Source organism: Alexandromys fortis, unplaced genomic scaffold (assembly GCF_014885135.2).
Source record: "Alexandromys fortis isolate MF-2015 unplaced genomic scaffold, M_Fortis_MF-2015_v1.1 scaffold_184, whole genome shotgun sequence".
NCBI classification, from domain to species: domain Eukaryota; kingdom Metazoa; phylum Chordata; class Mammalia; order Rodentia; family Cricetidae; genus Alexandromys; species Alexandromys fortis.
Window position 1 is genome coordinate 3,333,494 of NW_026068125.1, and position 21,363 is coordinate 3,354,856.

General features: G+C 38.9%; 1 protein-coding gene across 8 annotated transcripts in view; it reads left to right on the forward strand.

Annotated features, from left to right (window-relative positions):
* Nucleotides 1-14,149, forward strand: part of LOC126490665 (zinc finger protein 120-like) — a 177,396-nt gene extending 163,247 nt beyond the window's left edge. For 7 of the 8 annotated variants that reach the window (XM_050125748.1, XM_050125746.1, XM_050125745.1 and 4 more), the window contains 3 exons: nt 7,476-7,602; nt 7,799-7,859; nt 9,094-14,149. In XM_050125748.1, coding sequence (XP_049981705.1) covers nt 7,569-7,602; nt 7,799-7,859; nt 9,094-10,054 — 1,056 coding nt within the window. In that variant the 5' untranslated portion in view covers nt 7,476-7,568 and the 3' untranslated portion in view covers nt 10,055-14,149. The remainder of the gene's footprint in view (nt 1-7,475; nt 7,603-7,798; nt 7,860-9,093) is intronic. The other variant, XM_050125744.1, reaches the window with a different exon arrangement.
* The last annotated feature ends 7,214 nt before the right edge of the window (nt 14,150-21,363 follow it).

The following is a 21,363-nucleotide window of genomic DNA, read 5'->3' on the forward strand; positions in this document are numbered from 1 at the left end:
AGAGCCCGAACAGGCTGGGCTGGGAGATGTTCCCAGTGATGTCTCTCCCGGTGCCTGGACCGGATTTCCTTGCTGCTTGGGTGGCTTGAACAAAGGGCCTACCTAGCTCGCTGCAGGCAGGCTAGTGGGGGACAAGGAGCTACCACCCTCCCGTTTGCCCTGCCTATTCGGATTTGGTCCTAGAGCCCGAACAGGCTGGGCTGGGAGATGTTCTGTGGTCAAAGAGGGAAGGGCAGAATAAATTTTAAATAATAAAATGTTCTAGAGAGATGGCTCCATTAAAGTTGTTACAGGGGACCTATCTTCGATTCCCAGAACCAATAGGATAGCTAGCCATTTGCTCTAATACCAGTCCCAGGCATATTCTGCCCTCTTCTGGCCTCTGTAAGAACTGTGCAAAGACCCATAAAAGTAAAATTTTTAGAAAAGTTATAAAAAGGAAAGAATGGAATTCTCTACAATGATTTCAGAGTCCTGAGGCACACAGTAGCCAGGGCCAGTGAAAATGAACTTTTTTTGATTTTTCATGGAAGTAGTTGTGGCCTTCTGAGACATCATGCTTAGAAGCAAAAGCAGCCTTGTTCTAAGGGTACAGTAGCTCAGCAGAACTATCCAGCTAAGAACGTCAACCACAGTGCTGATAGGTGACTTTTCCTTTATGTTTTCTGTGGCTATGTTCTCTGTCCTGTGTTATTGTGACAGTAGCAGAACTCTATATGAACGTGTCCAGATTCCCCAAGTAAAATCCCCGTGCTTCTCTTGCTTAGAAAAAGCATTGCTTTGGAAATGACTTCCATATTCTTGCCTCCTTCAGGTAAGAAATCTTTGTCAGGTCTACTGTCTTGACTGTTGTGATGACTATTCTTGGTACCTAAACTGATGCCTCTGTAATTAACTAATACCCAAAGAATTGGATATACCTGTGAGGGATTATTCTTAATTAAAGATTTGAAAATTGGAAGGCCTTTAATTAATTGATCTTGATCTTTTAGGTAATCAGATCCACCTTTAATCTAAGCCAGACCTCTGGTGGCAGCCTATGCACATAAAGAACACTGAAGAATAAAGCTCTTTCTCTTTGCCTGATTGTCATGGCTTTGCCTAGGAGGGTCATTCATTTACTATCTTTAGAGTCCATTCTCAGGAACTCTGGTATATACTGAATATCAGCTGAGACATTCAGCCTTATGGATTAAAGAATTATTGAATTTTTTAACTTTCAACTGTTAGCCAATATTGGACTAACTGGACCACAGGTGGGAAGAGATTCTAATAAATCCAATTTTTACCTACATAGAAAGATTTATTCTATCAGTTCAGTTCAAGTGGTGAACCTTGACTACTACTGTTGATTTTTCTTTTTTTCACATGCCTAGAGGAAGATGTTCTATTAATAATAATGCTCATATAGGCATTCTTCCTTGTTTCATTTCTAAATATTCAACTTACCATGAAGACTAAACTTCATATTATTATTAAATTGTCAAAAGATTGAAACGTATTGCAGGAATAAAACACCTAAAGCAATGGAGCCATCCGCCAACCTTCTGATGGAAGAAAGTTCTATTTTCTTGTTTGTGATTTCATTCTTGCTTTTCTCTCCTGGTTGTCTGAAGTTTCTGTGACAACTAATTAAAAAGTACCCGAGTTTACTAGACATCAGCATGAAGCCATAAAACAAACATCTCATTTTGTGACCTAAAACCTCTCTTTAATTTTTAATATTTTGGTCACCTTTCTAGATGGTGGAAAGGGGAATCACTTCACCACACATTGTATAATGGACTGTGCACGCTAGCCATAGGTGTCCAGGAGGAAGAAGGGGAAGTGCCTATGGAGTGCAGGAATATATCAGGTTCAGAGCTGTTTGAGCCAGGACAAGTTCTATTGAAATGCAGATCTCTGCAGATCTATAAAAGGTCTTGTGTGGATTGCAGATCCAGGAATCACTGTGCAGTCTTTAAACACACTGTAACTCTCTGGGAGCTGCTCTTTTCACTCAGTCCTCACTAGTCAATCAGGTCCTCCATTCTGATCTGCCAGTCAGAAGAGTACAGGGCCCTTCTGTGATGCCAGGCTGCAGGCTGGACTTTATAACAAAGTAGGTCCTAGTGGTTCTGTCTTCTGTCTGTGCTGCTGTGAGGATCCTGAGGGGAGAGCATGGGCAGGCTGGGAAGCCATGACTTTGTGAGGGAGAGGTTTCTGATTCAAGGTCAGGAGGAGCAAATGGTGAGACTTAGATCCCAGTGTGGTGGTCCTCCTTGGGTTTGGGTACGAACCTTCAGCCACATTCTCTGTCCTCTGATGTACCATGAGGTCCTTGCAACTCCCTGGACCCAGGCAACAGGCCTATGATTAACAACATTACACAGGCTTCCTCTGCTCAAGAGCATTGGGAACAGGGAGCTGACAGGTTTCCAAATTTCGAGAAGCCTCATTTCCCTAGTATCATCTAGAAGTTCTGCAGTTCCGATTTAATATTTAGAATCAGGATCGTTGAGGGTAGCAGCCCCTCAGACCCCTTCAAGGTCCGGGTATGGTGTAATATCTGGTGAGGGTAAAATAACTATGGAAATCTGAGGGTAAAACGAATCAACTCACATGCATTTATTTTCCCTGAGCATGTCTCTTTATTGTGCTTTCTTGTTCTCTGTTCTAATTCTTTGTCCTGTCTGTAATTTCTTAGCTCAATTCTCTGTCTCAATTCTAATTCCAACTCCAATTCTCTACTGCATTCTTCTCTTTCTTCTCTTCTTCCTCCTCCTTCTTCATTTTCCAATCTCTGCTATTTTCTGGGACACTTATACTCCAACTTCTGCTCCAGTTTCTATTAACTCTTTGTCCTTACCCAGCTATAAAGGCACACAGAATCTTGAAGGCACAGGGAGTAAAGGGGCAAAGTATGTACAAGGGAAGTTAACTGCCCTTGGTCCATTAGCACTTTTTCCAAATATTAGCAAGCTCTGAGGGCCTTTTAGATATAAAATTTACACCTATTGCTCTAAGTAGTTGAAACAATGAGAATAACCAGGCCTCTACATTATCAGATCTTGGGCTTGATGCCTATCAGAGGTACCAGTGGAGGTTTATCTTCCTCTGGGCTGTGGGCAAATGGTTAATTATTTTTCCTGAGAGTAAGACACAAGCAGTAAATCTCCTCAAATCAATAAACTGAGGTGAAGGTGAGGACTTAGGAATCACTTAATGCAAGGTTAATTTTAGATCATTGCTTTTTCTTATCTGTAATTGAAGTAAAACCAGGGCATGCTAAAATTTTCTGTATATCTGAGCAGCTATGAATCAGCAACTTTGAGCATGTAGCAATTCTATGTCCTTAGATATCTGAGAATGTTTAAAATGGAATACTATTTCCTGGTTCATAAACACTGACCAAATGCCTGCTAATAAAGATATTTGCAGGAATGTAGATCTCTACAGTTACATTGAAGCAAGGAGCAAGGACCTGGTAGTGGGAAGCAAGTTTCTTGGCTGTGTGATTGTTTTCACATATAGCTAGGAGATATAATCAGTAAACTCCAAATGCATAAGGTAAATTGTACCCAGTAAATGATTAAATAGTCTGAGCTGTGGGAGATAAATCTCAAATTTATAACAGAAGGGGATAACCTTCAGCAAGAAATCTCCAGCAAGAAATAGTCACTTCTTTCACAAGGCAATAACTCCAACATGCCTTGCATTTTGGTTAATCATCCATACAGAGCTCCTGACTTTGATATGTTGACCTTGTGAAATAAGGTTGATTAATTGCTAAATGCTATTGTTGTTCATAGTAACTTACGTGAGAGATACATTTGCAAATAATTTTGTGGCGATTATAAATCTCCACATCTCTTGTGTTTAGTAGCACTCCACTATTAAGCTGTGATGTAGAAGAGTACAATTGGTGATATAAAGGATTTATCAATTCTTAGGAGATAGTAAGTCACACAAAGTAGAATTTAGCTAAGGGAGATCTGTGTCTAAAATACCTGAAAGATAAATATTAGCTAACCAGGCCTGTTAGAGATTGGAGTGTTAGGATCCACCTTTGTTCACCAGAATTGTCCAGACATTTGGCTTCAAACCAAGTCAAAGGAGACACCCCTGATTTACAACCAGCCACTAGGCCCATCTTTATATCAAAGAACAGGCTGCTAACAAGGTGCTCAAGGAGAGGGATTACATGGTCACAGCAAAAATTTAGACCTGGTGTGTGATAAAGTTCCAGTTTTCTTCTTGAGAAAAAGACTGTTTTGACAGACAAGTTGACGGCTGTTTGACAAGGAAACCACTTGCGTTTAGGGCTGTACTGATTAACAAGACTTTCCCTTTAGATTCCCATTAAGGGAGAAGGAATGTGTTTGGCAGAGTCAGGAAAGGCTTGCTGTCTAGGACTTGGAGGCTCTCACTATGACAGTGCATCAGATAATAGGGAATCTATCTACCTCAAAACCCAGTTATACCTAACTCTTGGGCATATAGCCCCAAAATGATCCTGCATCCTGCCACAAGGACACATAGTTAACTGTGTTCAAAGAAAGCTACCTTATTCATAGTAGCCAGGAACTGTTATGTCTGTAACAGATTGTATTGATTTATATTGGTGTTGGAAGACTCTCCTATAGTGATATTTTATTTATATTTTAATTAATAAAGCTTGCCTAAAGATCAGAGGGTAAAACTAAGATACTAAAGACCAGGCAGTAGTGTCACATACTTTCAATCCCAGGATTTGGGAGACAGAGACAGATGGATCTCAGTGAATGCAAGACTTCACCCAGGACTTCACAAGATAAATGTAGACACAAATCCAAATAGTGTTAGCTCACACCCTTAATCCCAGTACTAGAGAGTTACATGCCTTTAATTCCAGTACTAAAGGGGAATATAAGATGGGAGGAGACAGAGGGACAGGGCTCAATCTGCAGTTGTCCAGCCTTGGTAGAAGTAAGTCTTCTCTGGTGGCTCTGCTTTAGGCTGAACCCCAGTATCTGTCTCTTGGTTTTTATGATTTGTATTACACTCTTCCATTTAGTTGGCAGTGCCTCTTTGCAAGTGGACATGGGATGGATAAGAGCGTTAACTGAGCACAATACAGTGACAAAGCAAGTGAGAAAGCCAGGAAACAATGTGTGTCAATGCTTTTTTTCCTCTATTTTCTAGCTTGATTTTCAATTCTATGCTCATGCAAGGGTGAACTGAGATATTGCAGAACTGGTTAAATAAAATTGCCTCCGATACTTTTGGTTAGATAATGTAATCACAACAGCAGAGAAGCAAGTCAGAAAAAAAAATGGAACACTAAAATTGATCATGCTCATAGGAAGAACCTGGGAGTGTTTGGTTTTTTAGATGAATGGAGAAGATACCAGGATGTAAATGGCAAAAGTCATTAAGGTGTACAGAGCTCAATCATCTCCTCTTGTGGGATGAGGAAGAGGGGACTCTTGAAGGTAATGCACACAGAGGAGGTCAAGACCACAAGATACCTAAGTCAAATGTGAGACATAAGTCATGGATAACTGCTTGTAGGGAATGGAAGTAGCCAAAGATATACATGAGAAATTCAGTCAGCACAGACAATTTCTGATGTTAGCCTACCTCTAGGTACAACTCTTTCACTACTAAAGTCCACTAACTCTGGAATGGGATCATCCCCAAGCCCTAGGAAACAAATAGCACCATGACAACACTGTCAACAGCATTAAGCACACCAGAGGATGCCATTCGATCATCTGGAACTCAGAAATCCACTTCCTAAAAAGTCAGCTTTAAGTCCAATCTCATTAACACAGGACAAAGTCACTAACACAAACAAACTTTACCCATGACAAGTATGGCAGTAATAAACACCTCTTCACCAGTCATAGCCACCCTGAAGACAACTTTTCTTATCAAAGACACATCTGAGACTCAGGAAAAGTACAGTGCAACTGTACTCCAAACCCCAGCAACAACCTTCACAAGAGCTAAGCCACCACATCCACACTACAGCACTGTCACCTAGACACATTCCCAGCCAGCACAGCTGGGCTCAAGCATAGACACTGGTACAACCCAATCACCTGAGCATTCCATAGCCATTTTCCTTAGCTCCTGTTTGTTGTGTCTGGCTGTCATGAGTTCACCACATTATAGATGGCATCACTAAAACCCGTAATATACATTCGATGCAATTGCTGTTCAAGGTAAGCCATTTCTGTAGCCTGACATTTTTAATTTTGTGTTAACATTTGGTGCAGAAGACAAAGTTTCTCTGTGTAGCCCTGACTGTCTTGAAAGTATTTCTGTAGATCAGACTGACCTAAATTCAGAGACCCAAATGATTCTGGTTTCTTCATCCTATGATTAAAATGGGGGCATCATGTCTGCTTTCTTTGTTTTTATGTTCTTGGCTGGTGGCCCTAGAATGTAGTTTTGTACATATTAAGTATATGCTGTTTTCATGAGCTTCACTTACATTTTGAATTTTGAAGTCTGGCAGAGTGTATCATTCTCTTTCCTAGGATGACAGTATTATGATCTTAATACTACCTGAGCCTTCTGATTCATTCAAATGCTGGTTTGTGGCATTATTCCTACTAACTGTGTTTGCTTTGAATTCTTTTGAGTCAATATGTGTCTTGTGTCTGTATATATGAATATGCACCACATGTGTGCCTTGTCCTCACAACAATCAGAAGATGGCCTTACAATCCCTGAACTTGTGGTAGTAGGTAGTTGTGAGCCCCATGTAAGTACTGCCAATCAAGCCCACCTCTCTGTAAGACTGACAAGATCTCTTAAATGCCAAGCCATCTCTTCTATCCTGTTGTTTACTTATGATCAACATTTACATCGCTAATGTTTTTACCTGTTTATTTGTAACTTTAAACATTCATTCCCTTTAGTAAAATCATATGATTGGTATAGTTTAAACTGGTTTCTGATGCTGAACTGGAGTATAATGCATAATTCTTTGTAGGAACTTCAGTAAAATTCTGTTAGTTCTTTCTACATTTTTGTTCAGTTTATTTTTATGGGGGAGACAGGGTCTGACTAATATGTAACTAATATAGCTACCCTTAAATTTCACTGCATAGGCCTGGCTGCTATCCAACTCAATTAAATTCACCTGTCTTTACCTCCTGAGTGCTGGACTTAAAGGCATGTTTCAATACACCCAGCTTGCCCATCATTTTTGTAGTTAGTTCTGTCAATTTATCTGATGTATACTTTGATCTGTTTGCTTGCTTCTCTTTATGTCTCTTAATATGCATTTCTCTTGGAAGCCTATGTCCTAGACAAAGGGTGTAGAAATGGCAGGTGAACCTCATTGTTGCTTTTTTTTTTCTAGAGTGAGTTGATGATTATAACTTCTTTGTGATGGTATAAGTTTGGGGAGCCCCAGAATCGTATGAATATATTGTCAAATATGCATTCAGCATGCTGTCAGTGTCACACTTTCTGTTGTTCACATGTATGGAATATTTTAGGATGCAGTGACCTATGATGATGTGCATGTGGACTTCACTTGGGAGGAGTGGGCTTTGCTGGATCCTTCCCAGAAGAATCTCTACAACGATGTGATGCTGGAGACCTATAGGAACCTCACCGATATAGGTAAGACTGAATTTTCCATCACATTTTAAAATAAAGTTCCTTGGTTATTGATACTCTTCTGTAATTTCTGTTGATGAGAGAGTGGAAGAATGAGGTAAATAAATTTGGCATGCTTCTAAGGTTCACTGAAGAGAGTAACTTAAATTTTTCACACTTTCCCATGATATATCATACATTTTCTGGTACTGTGTTTTAGGCTACAGTTGGGAAGACTATAATATAGAAGAACATTGTCAACGTTCTGGAAGACATGGAAGGTAATTTTCATATGCAAACTATTCAAATGTGCATATGGAGAAATTTTAACATGTCCTGGAAGTTTTAAACAAAAGCAACAGTGTAAATAAGCACAGTTTAAAGTATACTGATAACTATTAAATTTTCAGAAAAGTAAATACCCCAATGCCAGGTAGCTGATGTGTGTTTGCAAGGCATTTTTCTAAGAAAGAATATAGGATAACTGATATCCGCATTTGAAATACATCTCCATGATAGCTATGCTGTAGAACAGCCTATCTGTTTAGTTTCATACTACTCAGACATTACAAAAAGTATATGTGTTAAATAGGTGATATGTATTGATCCAGAACCTTCAGAGTAAACTAGTGTTCCTCATCTACTTGTAACTTTCCTAAGTTTAGTGAGAGGGATATTTTTTGAGAGTTAAGAGCATTGTGGGCAGTGATGGCGTGCACTTTTAATCCAGGCGGATCTCTGTGAATTCAAGGCCACCCTGGTCTACAAGAGCTAGTTCAATGGCAGGCACCAAAGCTACCGAGAAATCTTGTCTCAAAGAAAACCAAAAAAAGAACATTGTTGAAGAGAAATGTTAATACTTGTACCACATGTTTATGAGGAATAGAAATTCAAGTTGTGTGAATGCAGTGTGGAATCATTTTATTATTCTTCCTTCATCAGTGTATCATATATCACTCTGCATAAAAGCCATGTAAGAATGGGGATATGGAAAGAAGTAACAACTTGCAACAGAACAATGAGAAGATATGCAGTAGTCACCACTTTGTGTAGAAGTTTTTAATGTGATACAAGTCTAAAATTATTTTTTTCCAACAATTGAGAGTACATTAATAAGCTTACACTGCAGGAAAATCCTATGAGTAGTGGAATGAGTAGTGTGTTTGTTCTGGTTTATTTTATAATTATAGTATGAGTCACAATATTAGAAAATTTATGAATGCAGTATGTATGTTAAAGTTCTGAGTTCTTCCCAGTTCTCTTCAAATATATGAAGAATCTCATATAAAAAAAGATACTATAAATGTGGGCCCTATAATAAAGACTCTTACCGTTACACATACCTTCAGAGACACAAAACAACACTTAATAAAGGAGTACATTATGATTGTAAACAATAAAGTCATTTTTCTCTTTACATTTAGACCAATTTGTAAAATTAATTCATAGAGATATAAATATTTATTAGTGTAATAAATGTGATGAAGCTTGTACTTGTGTCTATTATCCTCACAGATACAGAAAAGGCCATACTAGAGAGAATCCCTCTGAATATACTCAATGTTCTAAAGCCTTTTCACATCACAGTCATCTTCAGAGGCATGTAAGAATTCATCCTGGAGAGAAGCCCTATGAAAGTATTCAATATGGTGAAGCCTTTACACACAACAGCATTCTCCAAGTACATAAAGCAACACATGTTGGAGAGAAAACCTTTGAATGTAAACAATGTGGTAAAGCCTTTACATGTGCCAGTAGTCTCAGAAGACATGAAAGAACACATACTGGAGAGAAACCCTATGAATGTAATCAATGTGCTAAAGCCTTTTCACAACACAGTACTCTCCAAATACATAAAAGAACACATTCTGGAGAGAAACCCTACAAATGTAATCAGTGTGATAAAGCCTTTACACTTCACAGTCGTCTCCAAATACATAAAAGAACACATTCTGGAGAGAAACCTTATGAATGTAATCAATGTGGTAAAGCTTTTGCATGTGCTGGTAATCTCCAAAGACATAAAGGAACTCATGCTGAAGAAAAGCCCTACAAATGTAATCTGTGTGATAAAGCCTTTTCACGACAAAGTCATCTCCAAGAACATAAAAGAACACATACTGGAGAGAAACCCTACAAATGTAATCAATGTGCTAAAGCCTTTTCACAGCACAGTCATCTCCGAATACATAAAAGAACGCATACTGGAGAGAAACCCTACAAATGTAATCAATGTGAAAAAGCCTTTTCACAACACCATAGTCTTCAAATGCATGGAAGAACACATACTGGAGAGAAACCCAATAAATGTAACAATGTGGTAAAGCCTTTGATTTTCCCGGTAATCTCCATATTCATAAAGGAACACATACTGGAGAGAAACCCTGTGGATGTAAGTAATGTGGTAAAGCCTTTGCATGCTTCTGGAGTCTTTGAAATAATGAAAAAAAAATCATCATGCAGAGTAACTCTGTAAATGTATTAAATGTGGTAAAGTTTTGCACTTCATGGTAGTCTTTATACAAGAGTTAAAGTTTCAGTGTTAACTGGTCTCTTAAAGTTTTTTTAAGTCGTTCTTGAGGACCTGAAAAAATTAATACTGAAGGGAATCTGGACATAAAAGTTTTGGTAAGATCTTTAGTCAACCCACTTACATTCATTTACATGAAATTATTCTGGGGAAAAAATGACAGGTGTCACCAATCTGTTCAAGCATTATGATGTCCCTCTTTATTTTGCACCTGCAAACTCACACAGACAAAAGCCCTATGAATTTAAATTTTGAGGTAATCTCTTTTTCTTCCACAGTTCTCTTCAATTACATGAAATATGTCATCCAGGTATAAAACGTAATGGATGTGTTTTAGTGCCTTTGTGTTGTTGTGATCAAACATTATGTCTAAGTCAATTTAAGAAAGAGTTGGTTCTTGGATCTAGAGGGATACCGAAATACCATGAAAGTGGCATGGAAGCAAGTGTCAAACATGGAAGTTAAAACAGACTGCTGAGAACTCACATCTTCCACCTACAGCCTGAAGTGGAAAGTGGAAATGGTGTGTGGATGTGAAATTGCATACTCACCCCCAGGGACATACGTTATTCAGAAGGGCAAGCATTATGTAACTGAGAAAGATTGATTTGTCTGACATCAGTCCTACAATGCTTGTTTTCTGTTACATGAACTAGTATATGACAAATATAAACAGCAAGTAAGCCTTTAGATGCTTCAACTCCTGTGTTATAGGAATAAATGTATTCAAGAAAAAATTTTTTTCAATGAAAATCAGATTGTTTAGTGACTTAATTTTACTTGTTGCTGTCAGTGTGTCTTTGTATGGGTATGTTCATGTACATGCTGGTTCCCAAAAGTTTAAACACTTGGATGTTCTTTAAAAGGAATTACAGAAATTTGTCAAAAACCCGCCCTTCATCCTGGCAATAAACTTCTCTTAACTGCTTAGCCATGCCTCTGGCCCTGTAAATATGCTAAAACCTTCATATATCATCTTAATGTCAGGAAATAGGAAATAATTTATTCAAAAAATTCTATTCATGTAAACAATTTAGTAAAGACTTTAGACATAATACTTTAATTCAGTTTCAAGAAAAATGTTATTTGATTTCTTTTTCATCATAACCTTGCAGTCAGTAAATTGGTTACCATGTTCTGTCAAGATAGATGGTGGAGATTACTGCAATGTGGTTTCTATTTTGCAACCTTTGAGGTAGATGCAGAAGTGTATGTGGTAAATCCATTTAGAGAAATTTATTTTGTGGTCCTTATATTCTTTACTGGATTTTTATTCATCTTCTTTTATTCTTTCACTGTGTAATAGGCATTTTTCTGTGCAGTGCATAGAATGACATGCCCAGCATATAAGTGGTCCATTGTTTATTTAGAGGCCATGTGTGATCATGCTTTTGAAGAAAGGGTGTCCAAAATGGTGGGCTTTTTTCTGTTTTTGTTTTTTATGTTTTCACAAATTCCCCTGAGGTGTTGTACATTATCCAGCCTGGCTCTGATGTCAGTAATTATTAAGGGCTACATTTGAATTCATGATTGTCATATGTCAGCCTCCTTAATAAAAGTCCAAGGGTAGGTGATGTAACCCCGATGCATTTATTTATTAACATGTTTAAATGATGCCGATGTTAAAATGTTTAATAGAATAGAATATAATAATCATTAAATACCTCATGTGTATTCCAAGCAGCGTTTTCATTTGTCTGGTAGACATGTACTAGCATAGGATAATCATCAATCAACTATGTATTTTATCACATATCTTAATGTGCTATATTGTAGGAGCTGTGGGCCTCCTCCCACAGCCCAGCTCCCGCACGGCTAGCTTTACACCAGAAATAACAACACACAAATTGTATTCATTTAAACACTGCTTGGCCCATTAGCTCTAGCCCTTACTGGCTAATTCTGATATCCCGATCAACCCATCTCTAATAAACTGTGTAGCACCGGTCTTACCGGGAAAGATTCAGCATGTCTGACCTGGCGGCTTGCTTCATCGCATGCGTCTGTCCGGGAGAGGGGAGCATGGCCTCTGAGTTCACTTCCTCTTCTTCCCAGCATTCTGTTCTGTTTACTCCTCCCACCTATGTTTTGACCTATGAGGACCAAGCAGTTTCTTCATTATAATTAACCAATGAACTTCCTCCATCAGTGCTATGGATGTGTGTGTGTGTGTGTGTGTGTGTGTGTGTGTGTGTGTGTAATTTGAGTTTCCATCTTTCTTCATGTCCCTGTTAGTTATCGATTTTATACTTTATCTTGAAGTGCAGCATTCTAAGGGAATTATTCAGAGGTGCCAGATAATGCAATGGCAAGAAGATTTATTTTTAAAAAATTTGGGTGTGTGTGTAAGGGGGTGAAGGATTATGGCTTTTGGGGGCCATGATACATACGTAGAGACAGGAAGACAACTTTGTAGGATTTCCTTTTTTTTCATCATATGGGGGTCAAGATGAGGTTTCCAGTCTTACAACATAGCCATTTCCCACTGAGACATATCACTGATTCTCAAGATTAGTCAACACATTATATCACTAAAATGTTGTCTTCTTTTCAGATTTTAAACATATTTTCACCCAAAGATAGAGGTAAACAGAACAATTTGGATAACAAATCTTATTTGCAAATGAAAATAAAATACTATTGATCACCTTATTTGTAATGTGTTAGTTTATTTTTTTGAATGCCATAAAATTGTCTCTGATTATGAATTTGGTTTTTGCTAAGCCTGATGACTTGAATTCTATCCTAGGAAACTTATATTACTTCTAGAATTTTTTCACTTATTTCTACACTTGGGCTCTAGGATATACACACTTCCATCTGACGTCTTATATTATGCTATATTATGATATGTTTGGAAACTATAGGGTTTGCTCAGTAGTATTGCTCTGTTAAAGAAGCAAGTCTGGATCCTACCACCTACATTACATAGCTTGGAAGTACCTGTAATTCAAGGTCTAAGAGATCCAATGCCTCATCTGGCCTAGGGCACCAGATATGCAGATGGTAAAAAGACATATGTATTTGGGATTAAATATTGTGAAAAGGTTTTCTTCATGTATATGTTATTTTCGAAAAGAATTTAAAGTAATTTAGGTATATAAGTCTTGCCTCTGTGTATACCAAATGCATGTCAGTTACAAGTGGAGACCAGAAAATGGTGTCAAATCATGATCGAAGTTAGAGTGTTGTGAGCTATCTCTTCGGTGCTGCAAATCACAACAAGGCCCTGTGGATGAGAAGCCTTTGCTCTTAGGTGCTGAGCCATCTACTCAACCCCATGAGCATGACATTAATAGCAGTAAAGTGGGAATAGTTGATCCTAAATTCATCTTTACCCCAGACCTAATGATTCAGAAAAAAAAAAAAGGTTGATTGCATCAGACACTGATTTAAACTTGGTGCCTTAAGATGTTTCTAAGCCCAAATTTCCACAAAATGGAGGGAGAGTACAAAAAATGATCAGGAGAGAAACTAACAAGTTTTTAAAAAGTGGCTAACCAATTGTCCAAAGCCACAAGACAGGTTGTCTCAACTCTGGCATATAGGCAGTGATGTTAGCCCACAAGGACACATGTCAGGTGTCTCCCTGCTGGAGTTTTATGACTGAGTTCAGGGCAGTGATGGTAATGCACAAGGACGCGTCAGGTGCACCCCTGCTGGAGTTTATGTGTCCTCTATGGAGAGAAAAGGACTTTGGAAGCATGAAGTCTGACTTGTCCAAATCATATCATCTTCTGTTTCTTTAATGTCTTCAAAAGCTTCAGTTAGCGTCCTTTGGTGATGGTGACTCCAGATGACATCCAGATTATCAGTAGATCCTGAGACCTAAACAGAAGTCACCCTAAGGCTGGGGCACTCTTGTTGAAATAAGAGCGGCGGGGCTGCATCCCCGGCACCCGGCCGCCCGCCCGCATGGCTAGCTTATGTCCAGAAATAATTACATGGAAACTGTATTCTTTCAAACACTGCCTGGCCCGGCTAGTTCCAGCTTCTTATTGGCTAGCTCTTACATATTGTTCTAACCCATTTCTAATATTCTGTGTAAGGGAGGATCTTAACCTGCGTCTGTCTGGAGTGGGAGAATCATGGCGACTCACTCACTCAGCTTCTTTTTCCCAGAATTCTCCTCTGTCTACTCCACCTACCTAATTTTCTGTCCTATGAGGGCCGAGGCAGTTTCTTTATTATTACAAGACCCACCTCCATCATTTCCCCTTTTTCTTTTTAAACAAAAAAAGAAAGGCTTTAACTTTAACATAGTAAAATTATATATCACAAAACAGTTATCAAGTAAGAATTACAGTTATAATATTTATATCTATTTTATATTTTATCATAATTAAGGAAAACTATAACTATTCATTCTTCAATTTCATCAAAGACTCCAGAAGGTTATAATATTACCTATCAAACAAGAAATAAGAAAATTGCAGGCATTGGAACAGCTGGTACAAGAACAACTAGATGCTCACCATATTGAAGAATCAACCAGCCCTTGGAATTCTCCTGTGTTTGTTGTAAAAAAGAAATCTGGTAAATGGAGAATGGTGACAGATTTAAGAGCTATCAACAAGGTAATTCAACCTATGGGCCCACTACAATCTGGAATTCCTTTGCCTTCTCTATTACCAAAGGGATGGCCTCTTATAGTTATTGATTTGAAAGATTGTTTTTTCACTATACCGTTACAAGAAAAGGATAGAGAAAAATTTGCCTTCACAGTGCCTACTTATAATAATTCTCAGCCTAATAGGAGATATCAATGGACTGTCCTCCCACAGGGTATGCTCAATAGTCCTACATTGTGCCAATATTTTGTAAGTAAGCCTTTGGAAATAATTCGTAAACAATTCCCCAAGTCCATAATTTATCATTACATGGATGACATCTTATTATCTGATTCAAATAAAGATATTTTAGAAAGGATGTTTGAAGAAGTAAAGAAAGTCTTGCCTAAGTGGGGATTACAAATTGCTCCTGAAAAGATTCAAAGAGGAAATTCTATTAATTACCTAGGTTACAGAATAGGGTTAGAGAAAATTAAAACGCAAAAGGCACAAATTAGGAGAGACCAGTTAAAGACTCTTAATGACTTCCAAAGATTGTTAGGAGACATTTCCAGTCTACGACCAGCTGTTGGGATAACACCTGATCTAATAGTTCATTTAAACAAAACCTTAGATGGTGATAAAGATTTGAATAGTCCAAGAAAACTGACAGCTGAAGCAGAAAAGGAACTGACAATGATTGAGGAAAAATTACAGGAGGCACATGTCGATAGGGTGAACCCAAATCTTAGCTGCATCCTAGTCATATTGCCTTCCAGAATTTCTCCTACAGGGATTCTAATGCAGAGGGAAGAAATTATTTTAGAGTGGATATTTATACCTAATAAACCAAGTAAAAAATTAAAAACTTATGTGGAAAAAGTCTCTGAATTAATTATAAAAGGTAAGCTGAGACTTCGTCAACTAGCAGGTATAGACCCAGCAGAAATTATAGTGCCTTTTACTACTGAAGAAATAAAAAAGTTATGGGAAGACAATGAACTGTGGCAAAGAGCTTGTGCTAATTTTTTGGGAGAAATTAATAGCAACTATCCCAAAAGTGGTAGACTTAACCTCATAAAGAGAACTTCTTGGATTCTTCCTAAAATTGTACGTGATGCTCCAATAACTGGAGCCCGTACGTTCTATACTGATGCGAATAAATCAGGGAAAGCCGGTTACAAGTCAGAAGAATTGAGTAAGGTGGAACAAAGCCCTTATAATTCTGTCCAGAAGGCAGAATTATATGCCATTCTTATGGTGCTAAGGGATTTTAAAGAACCTCTTAATATAGTTACAGATTCACAATATGCAGAAAGAGTTATTTTACATATTGAAACTGCTGAATTTATACCTGATGATACAGAACTAACCTCATTGTTTATCCAGGTTCAGGAACAGGCTTTGCCCTATGTACATAACACACATCCGATCCCATAAGGGTCTGCCAGGTCCTCTAGCACAAGGTAATGCAGAAATTGATCAATTATTGATTGGTAGTGTGCTACAAGCCTCTGAATTTCATAAAAAACATCATGTTAACAGCAAAGGTTTGAAGAAAGAGTTTTCTATCACATGGCAACAAGCTAAGGAGATTGTAAAGAAATGCCCTACTTGCTCTTTCTATAACCAAACGCCAGTGCCAGCAGGGGCTAATCCAAAAAGCACCCAAAGGAATGAAATCTGGCAGATGGATGTGTTTCACTTTGCAGAATTTGGCAAATTAAAATATGTTCTTCACACCATTGACACTTATTCAGGCTTTCAGTGGGCAACTGCCTTAAGCTCAGAAAAAGCTGATTCAGTAATCACTCATTTATTAGAAGTCATGGCTATCATGGGTATACCTACACAAATAAAGACAGATAATGGTCCTGCTTATGCCTCTAGGAAAATGAAACGGTTTTTTAACTATTACAATATCAAGCATGTTACAGGTATACCATACAATCCTACAGGTCAAGCAGTCATAGAAAGATCAAATCGAACTATAAAAGATATGTTGAATAAACAGAAAGGGGTGGAAAACACCCCCAGAAATAGGTTACATAATGCTTTGTTAACCTTGAATTTTCTTAACGCTAATGAGAAGGGAACAATGGCTGCAGAAAGACATTGGATAATGGAAAAGTCTACTGAACTAAATCAACCAGATTATTTCAAGGATGTGCTGACCTCACAATGGAAGCCAGGAGATGTGCCGCGTTGGGGAAGGGGTGAGGAACAATTGTGGATACCGTCAAAATTAATAAAGGTTTGGTATGAAGAAGAAAAGCCATTTGGAAAAGATAAATAACAATTCATTCACAAGGATGGCGAGCATACTGATGGTAAGGAATACAGATAGGTTGGGGGCAGGGTTCTTTTCTTATCTCCACAGGAAAATACTGACCTTGATAAATTGCATTTTTTCTTTGTATATCCTCTCTTTTAGAAAAAAAAGTTGTTTAAAGAATAGTCTCACTATGAATTCCTTGTTGGGCTTGGATCTTCCACTAAATAACTACACTCTTCCAAAATATCAGAGAGATTTTTTCACCTTGATGCAGAGGGCCTGTTGGCCCATTACAATGACGTGTGTTGGGCACATCACAATGAAGTAATTAGCTCTTTTAATTCATTATTGAGGACGAGTGGCTGAGCCTGACTAATTAGGAATAGTTCAGACATAGGCTCTGGTCCTAACTCTTGTAACAAGAGAGTTGTCCCACCAGCCCTCCTGTTGTAAAGTTTACTGTCTTTGAACTATGAGCAGTAATGTCTTTAAAAAAAAAAAGTCATCGAGTTTGCAGTTTGTTATAACTCTTCAAAGGACTTTAGCAGAGATCTGTTCTTGTTCTTATTCCTGCAATATTGAAATCCAGGCTCACAGTGATTAGTGGTCTTTAAATATAGTTGTATAATGTTTTGATTTCTGACAAAATAAAGCTTGCCTGGAGATTTGCTAGCCACTTGTTAACCATAGAGGCCAGGCAGTGGCGACTCACCTGTCTAATCACAACACTCAGGAGTTTCACACATTTGAACCCAGCACAATTGACAGGTGGAGACTGGAATATAAGGTGGGTGGAGGTAGCATCTTAGCCTCCTTTTGTTTAGAGGATCCAGAGAGGTAAGATTTGACTCTGGCTTCTATGTTTCTCTGATCTATCATGTTGTTATACTGATATATGACTCTTAATTTTTATTGATGAGACTAATTAGGAGCATGTTACATCTGGTGCCCAGCTTGGGTTAAGAAGTTGCTCATAAAGCCTGAAAAGGCTTTTAAAAAGATGAACATGGGATGTACTCACTCATAATTGGTTTCTAGCCACAAATAAAGGTCACGGAGTGTATACCTGGTGAACCTAAAGAAGCTAAACAAGAAGGTGAACCCAAGAAAAAACATATAGTTATCCTCTTGGCTAAGAACCTTCATCTGGTGATGGATGGAGATAGAGACAGAGACCCACACTGGAGCACTGGGCTGAGCTCCCAAGGTCCCAATGAGGAGCAGATGGAGGGAGAACACGAGCAAGGATGTCAGGACCACGGGGGGTGCACCCACCCACTGAGACAGTGGGGCTGATCTATTGGGAGCTCACCAAGGCCAGCTGGACTGTGACTGAAAAAGCATGGGATAAAACCGGACTCTCTGATCATGGCGAACAATGAGGACTGATGAGAAGCCAAGGTCAAAGGCAAGGGGTTTTGATCCTACTTCATGTTCTGGCTTGGTGGGAGCCTAGCCAGTTTGAATGTTCACCTTCCTAGACATGGACGGAGAGGGGAGGTCCTTGGACTTTCCACAGGGCAGGGAACCATGACTGCTCTTTGGATTGGAGAGGGAGGGGGAGAGGAGAGGGGGGAGGGGGAGAAGAGAGGGGGGAAGGGGGAGGGAAATGGGAGGCTGGGAGGAGGCGGAAACTTTTTTTTCCCATTCTCAATAAAATAAAAAAAAATAAAAAAAAAAGATTCTAAACACATAAAAATGGACTCAAAACTCAGCTTCTTGGTAACTGCTTTTTTTCCTGGGTAGACTGTTTGCTAGAGGCCAGCATGAGGGCAGTTTCTTTCAAAAGATCCTGCTACCAAACACTTAAATGGGGTTGATGATCAGTGTGTGCTATGAAATTTCTTGTCTGGCCCTCAAAGTTGTAGTGATACCTTTAGCTCCCACTGGTGCCTCTACCATGAAGATGATAGACTATCAAGAAGCCAAGGAATACTGCGAACCAGCTGATTTGGTCTTAGTCACGCTGCTTAGCACTTTATAGATTCATGTTCAGAAAAGAGAGATACAAAGTAAAGAGAGTTTCAGAGAAAAAAATCTATAGACTCATAAAAAGGGAATGGAGAGTTTTAAAAAATAAAGCCTTTAAATAAGGAGTCAAGTAATATAAAAGGGCCATAGAAAGATGGAAAATGCTCTGAGAGTGGTTACTGTATGCTATTTTGTTGTCTTTGAACTCTGACTACTGCAAAAGGAGCAACAGCTGCTAAGAGACATTTGCTTATAAACGTTGCTGGATTATTCCAACCTATGTATTGAAAATGCCTTGACTTCAAAATTTAAGTCAAAAGATATGTTACTTTGGAGAAGATGTTATGTTTTTGTTTCTACAGAAAATAAGAGGCTCTGGATTAATTCCATGTTAAGAAAAGTAAGAGTTGAATGAGAACAATCCTCTGAAAAATCTGCAATGGGCGCAGATGACCAACATTACCCACTGTTTCAAAGCACTTCTGTTGCAGTTTCTTCTGAGTTCTGTTTCCAGAATGGCTTCAGGACTTCAGGCTGAGATGATCCAGCCTCAGAGAATTCTCCATTCACAACTTGACCATAATCCTGAATTTTCTCAGGGTTCTTTAAGCTCCTTTAAGGACCCTGAGAAAGGTCCCAAGTGTCTCCAATCAACAAGAATTATTGTAATGAGCTACACCAGCATTCCCAAAAGATGAGTCATGAGTATTAACATTTAAGGCTGGTTCAGTACAAGTTGTTTCTGGTAATGGTCAAGAAAGAAACTAGACAAAGGAGATTAGATTCAGGGATCTCATTACAAAAAGAAAAGTGTTGTACAGAAAAGCTGTAATGCAGATTAGAAAGTGATTTAGGTACAACTATTTGTATTCACCAAGATAGGATAGATAATGGAGTATTTTTTCTGAATTTGTCAAATGCTTGTGTACTAGACATTTTAATTTAATTATCACCTTCTATATTTGTATGTAGTTATTTTAGTTTTTGTATACAGTTTTTCTGAGACAGCTAATGTCTTCACATTTTTTTAGACAAAAAGTGGGAAATGTATTTTGTGTTCTGACAAATAAAGCTGACATGGAGATCAGAGGACAGAGCTAGCCACTAGTTAAATATAGAGGCCAGACGGTGGTGACACACACCTTTAATCCCAGCACTTGGAAGGAGAAACAAGATCAGGCGTTCAAGGCCACCCTGGGCAACAGGAGATTTAACCAGTCTAAAAGAGAAACAGAGTCAGGTAGTGGTGGTATATCCCTTTAATCCTGGCTCTAGGGAGATGGATACAGGAGTATAAGGTTGGTAGAGACAGGATCTCAGCCCTCCACCTAGTAGTGACTCACTAAATGGAGTTGGAAAGACGCCATCTAAGCCAAGCATGATGGCACAAGCCTGTAATCATAGGACTTAGAAAGTAAAGGCAGGAGTTTCAGGATTTCAAAGTCATCCAAATTGAGAATGGTTAATGTGGCATGGTGGTAAAACCTCAAAGCCAAGGGAGACTGAGCTAATGCCTATAGTCTTTCCTAAAGCTCTAGAATTTCAGGGCTATGGCACCAGCATTTATTAACTAGGGTGCAGGATTGCATCTGTCCCCTCAGCAGTGGCAACCACTTCTCTGCAGCCTGAGAAGCCAGTTAAGGACACCTGCAAATTGGGAGTCCCACTCTTTTATAGCAAGCCCACAGAATGTTTACCAAGTAGAGATTATTTCTATATTTTCATGGCGCTGGGTAAGGACAGAAATACCCAGTACAGAACATTGGTCAATATGGTTATTCCTCTGTTTTCTCTACCCATAGTCTAGAGATCCAGTCACAGTACCAGGGGAGGGTGTTGCAGGTCCAAGTGTACTGAGGAGTCCCAACTCACATAGTGATGAGTAGGTCCTGCATACCTGGGATAGAGACTGAGAATTGGTACTAGGTTTCCTTTTTGTGGCTGAGAGACTGACAAAGGAGACATCATTGTTTCAGGACCCTATGGGCCAAACATCTGCTCCCAGCTCCCTGCTCACTGGAGCCACATGGGTCTTCTGCCTATCACTTCCAGTATCCCTCAGCTATCTTTATTTCCTCTTGTTCTCACCTCGTCCAGTGCATGGACATTTCAAATTCAGTAAGCGGCCAGGTTAAAATGGAACCTGCAAACAGTTCTGTAGATGCAAGTTTCTGCCCCACCAATCCTGCTGCCTTTCACTCCCAAAACACAGAGGTTTATATTAATTATAATCTGCTTGGCCTATTAGCTCAGGCTTATTAATTAGCTCTTACAACCCATAATTCTTGTCAATGTGTAGTCACATAGTTTGATACCTTTTATCAGTGAGGCATTCTCATCTTGCATACTTTCCATCTTGCTGATGCCGACATCTCTTTCTTTCCTCTCCAGAATTCTCCTAGTCTGGTTGCCCTGCCTATACTTCGATCCTGGCTACTGGCCAGTGAGCATTGTCTTAA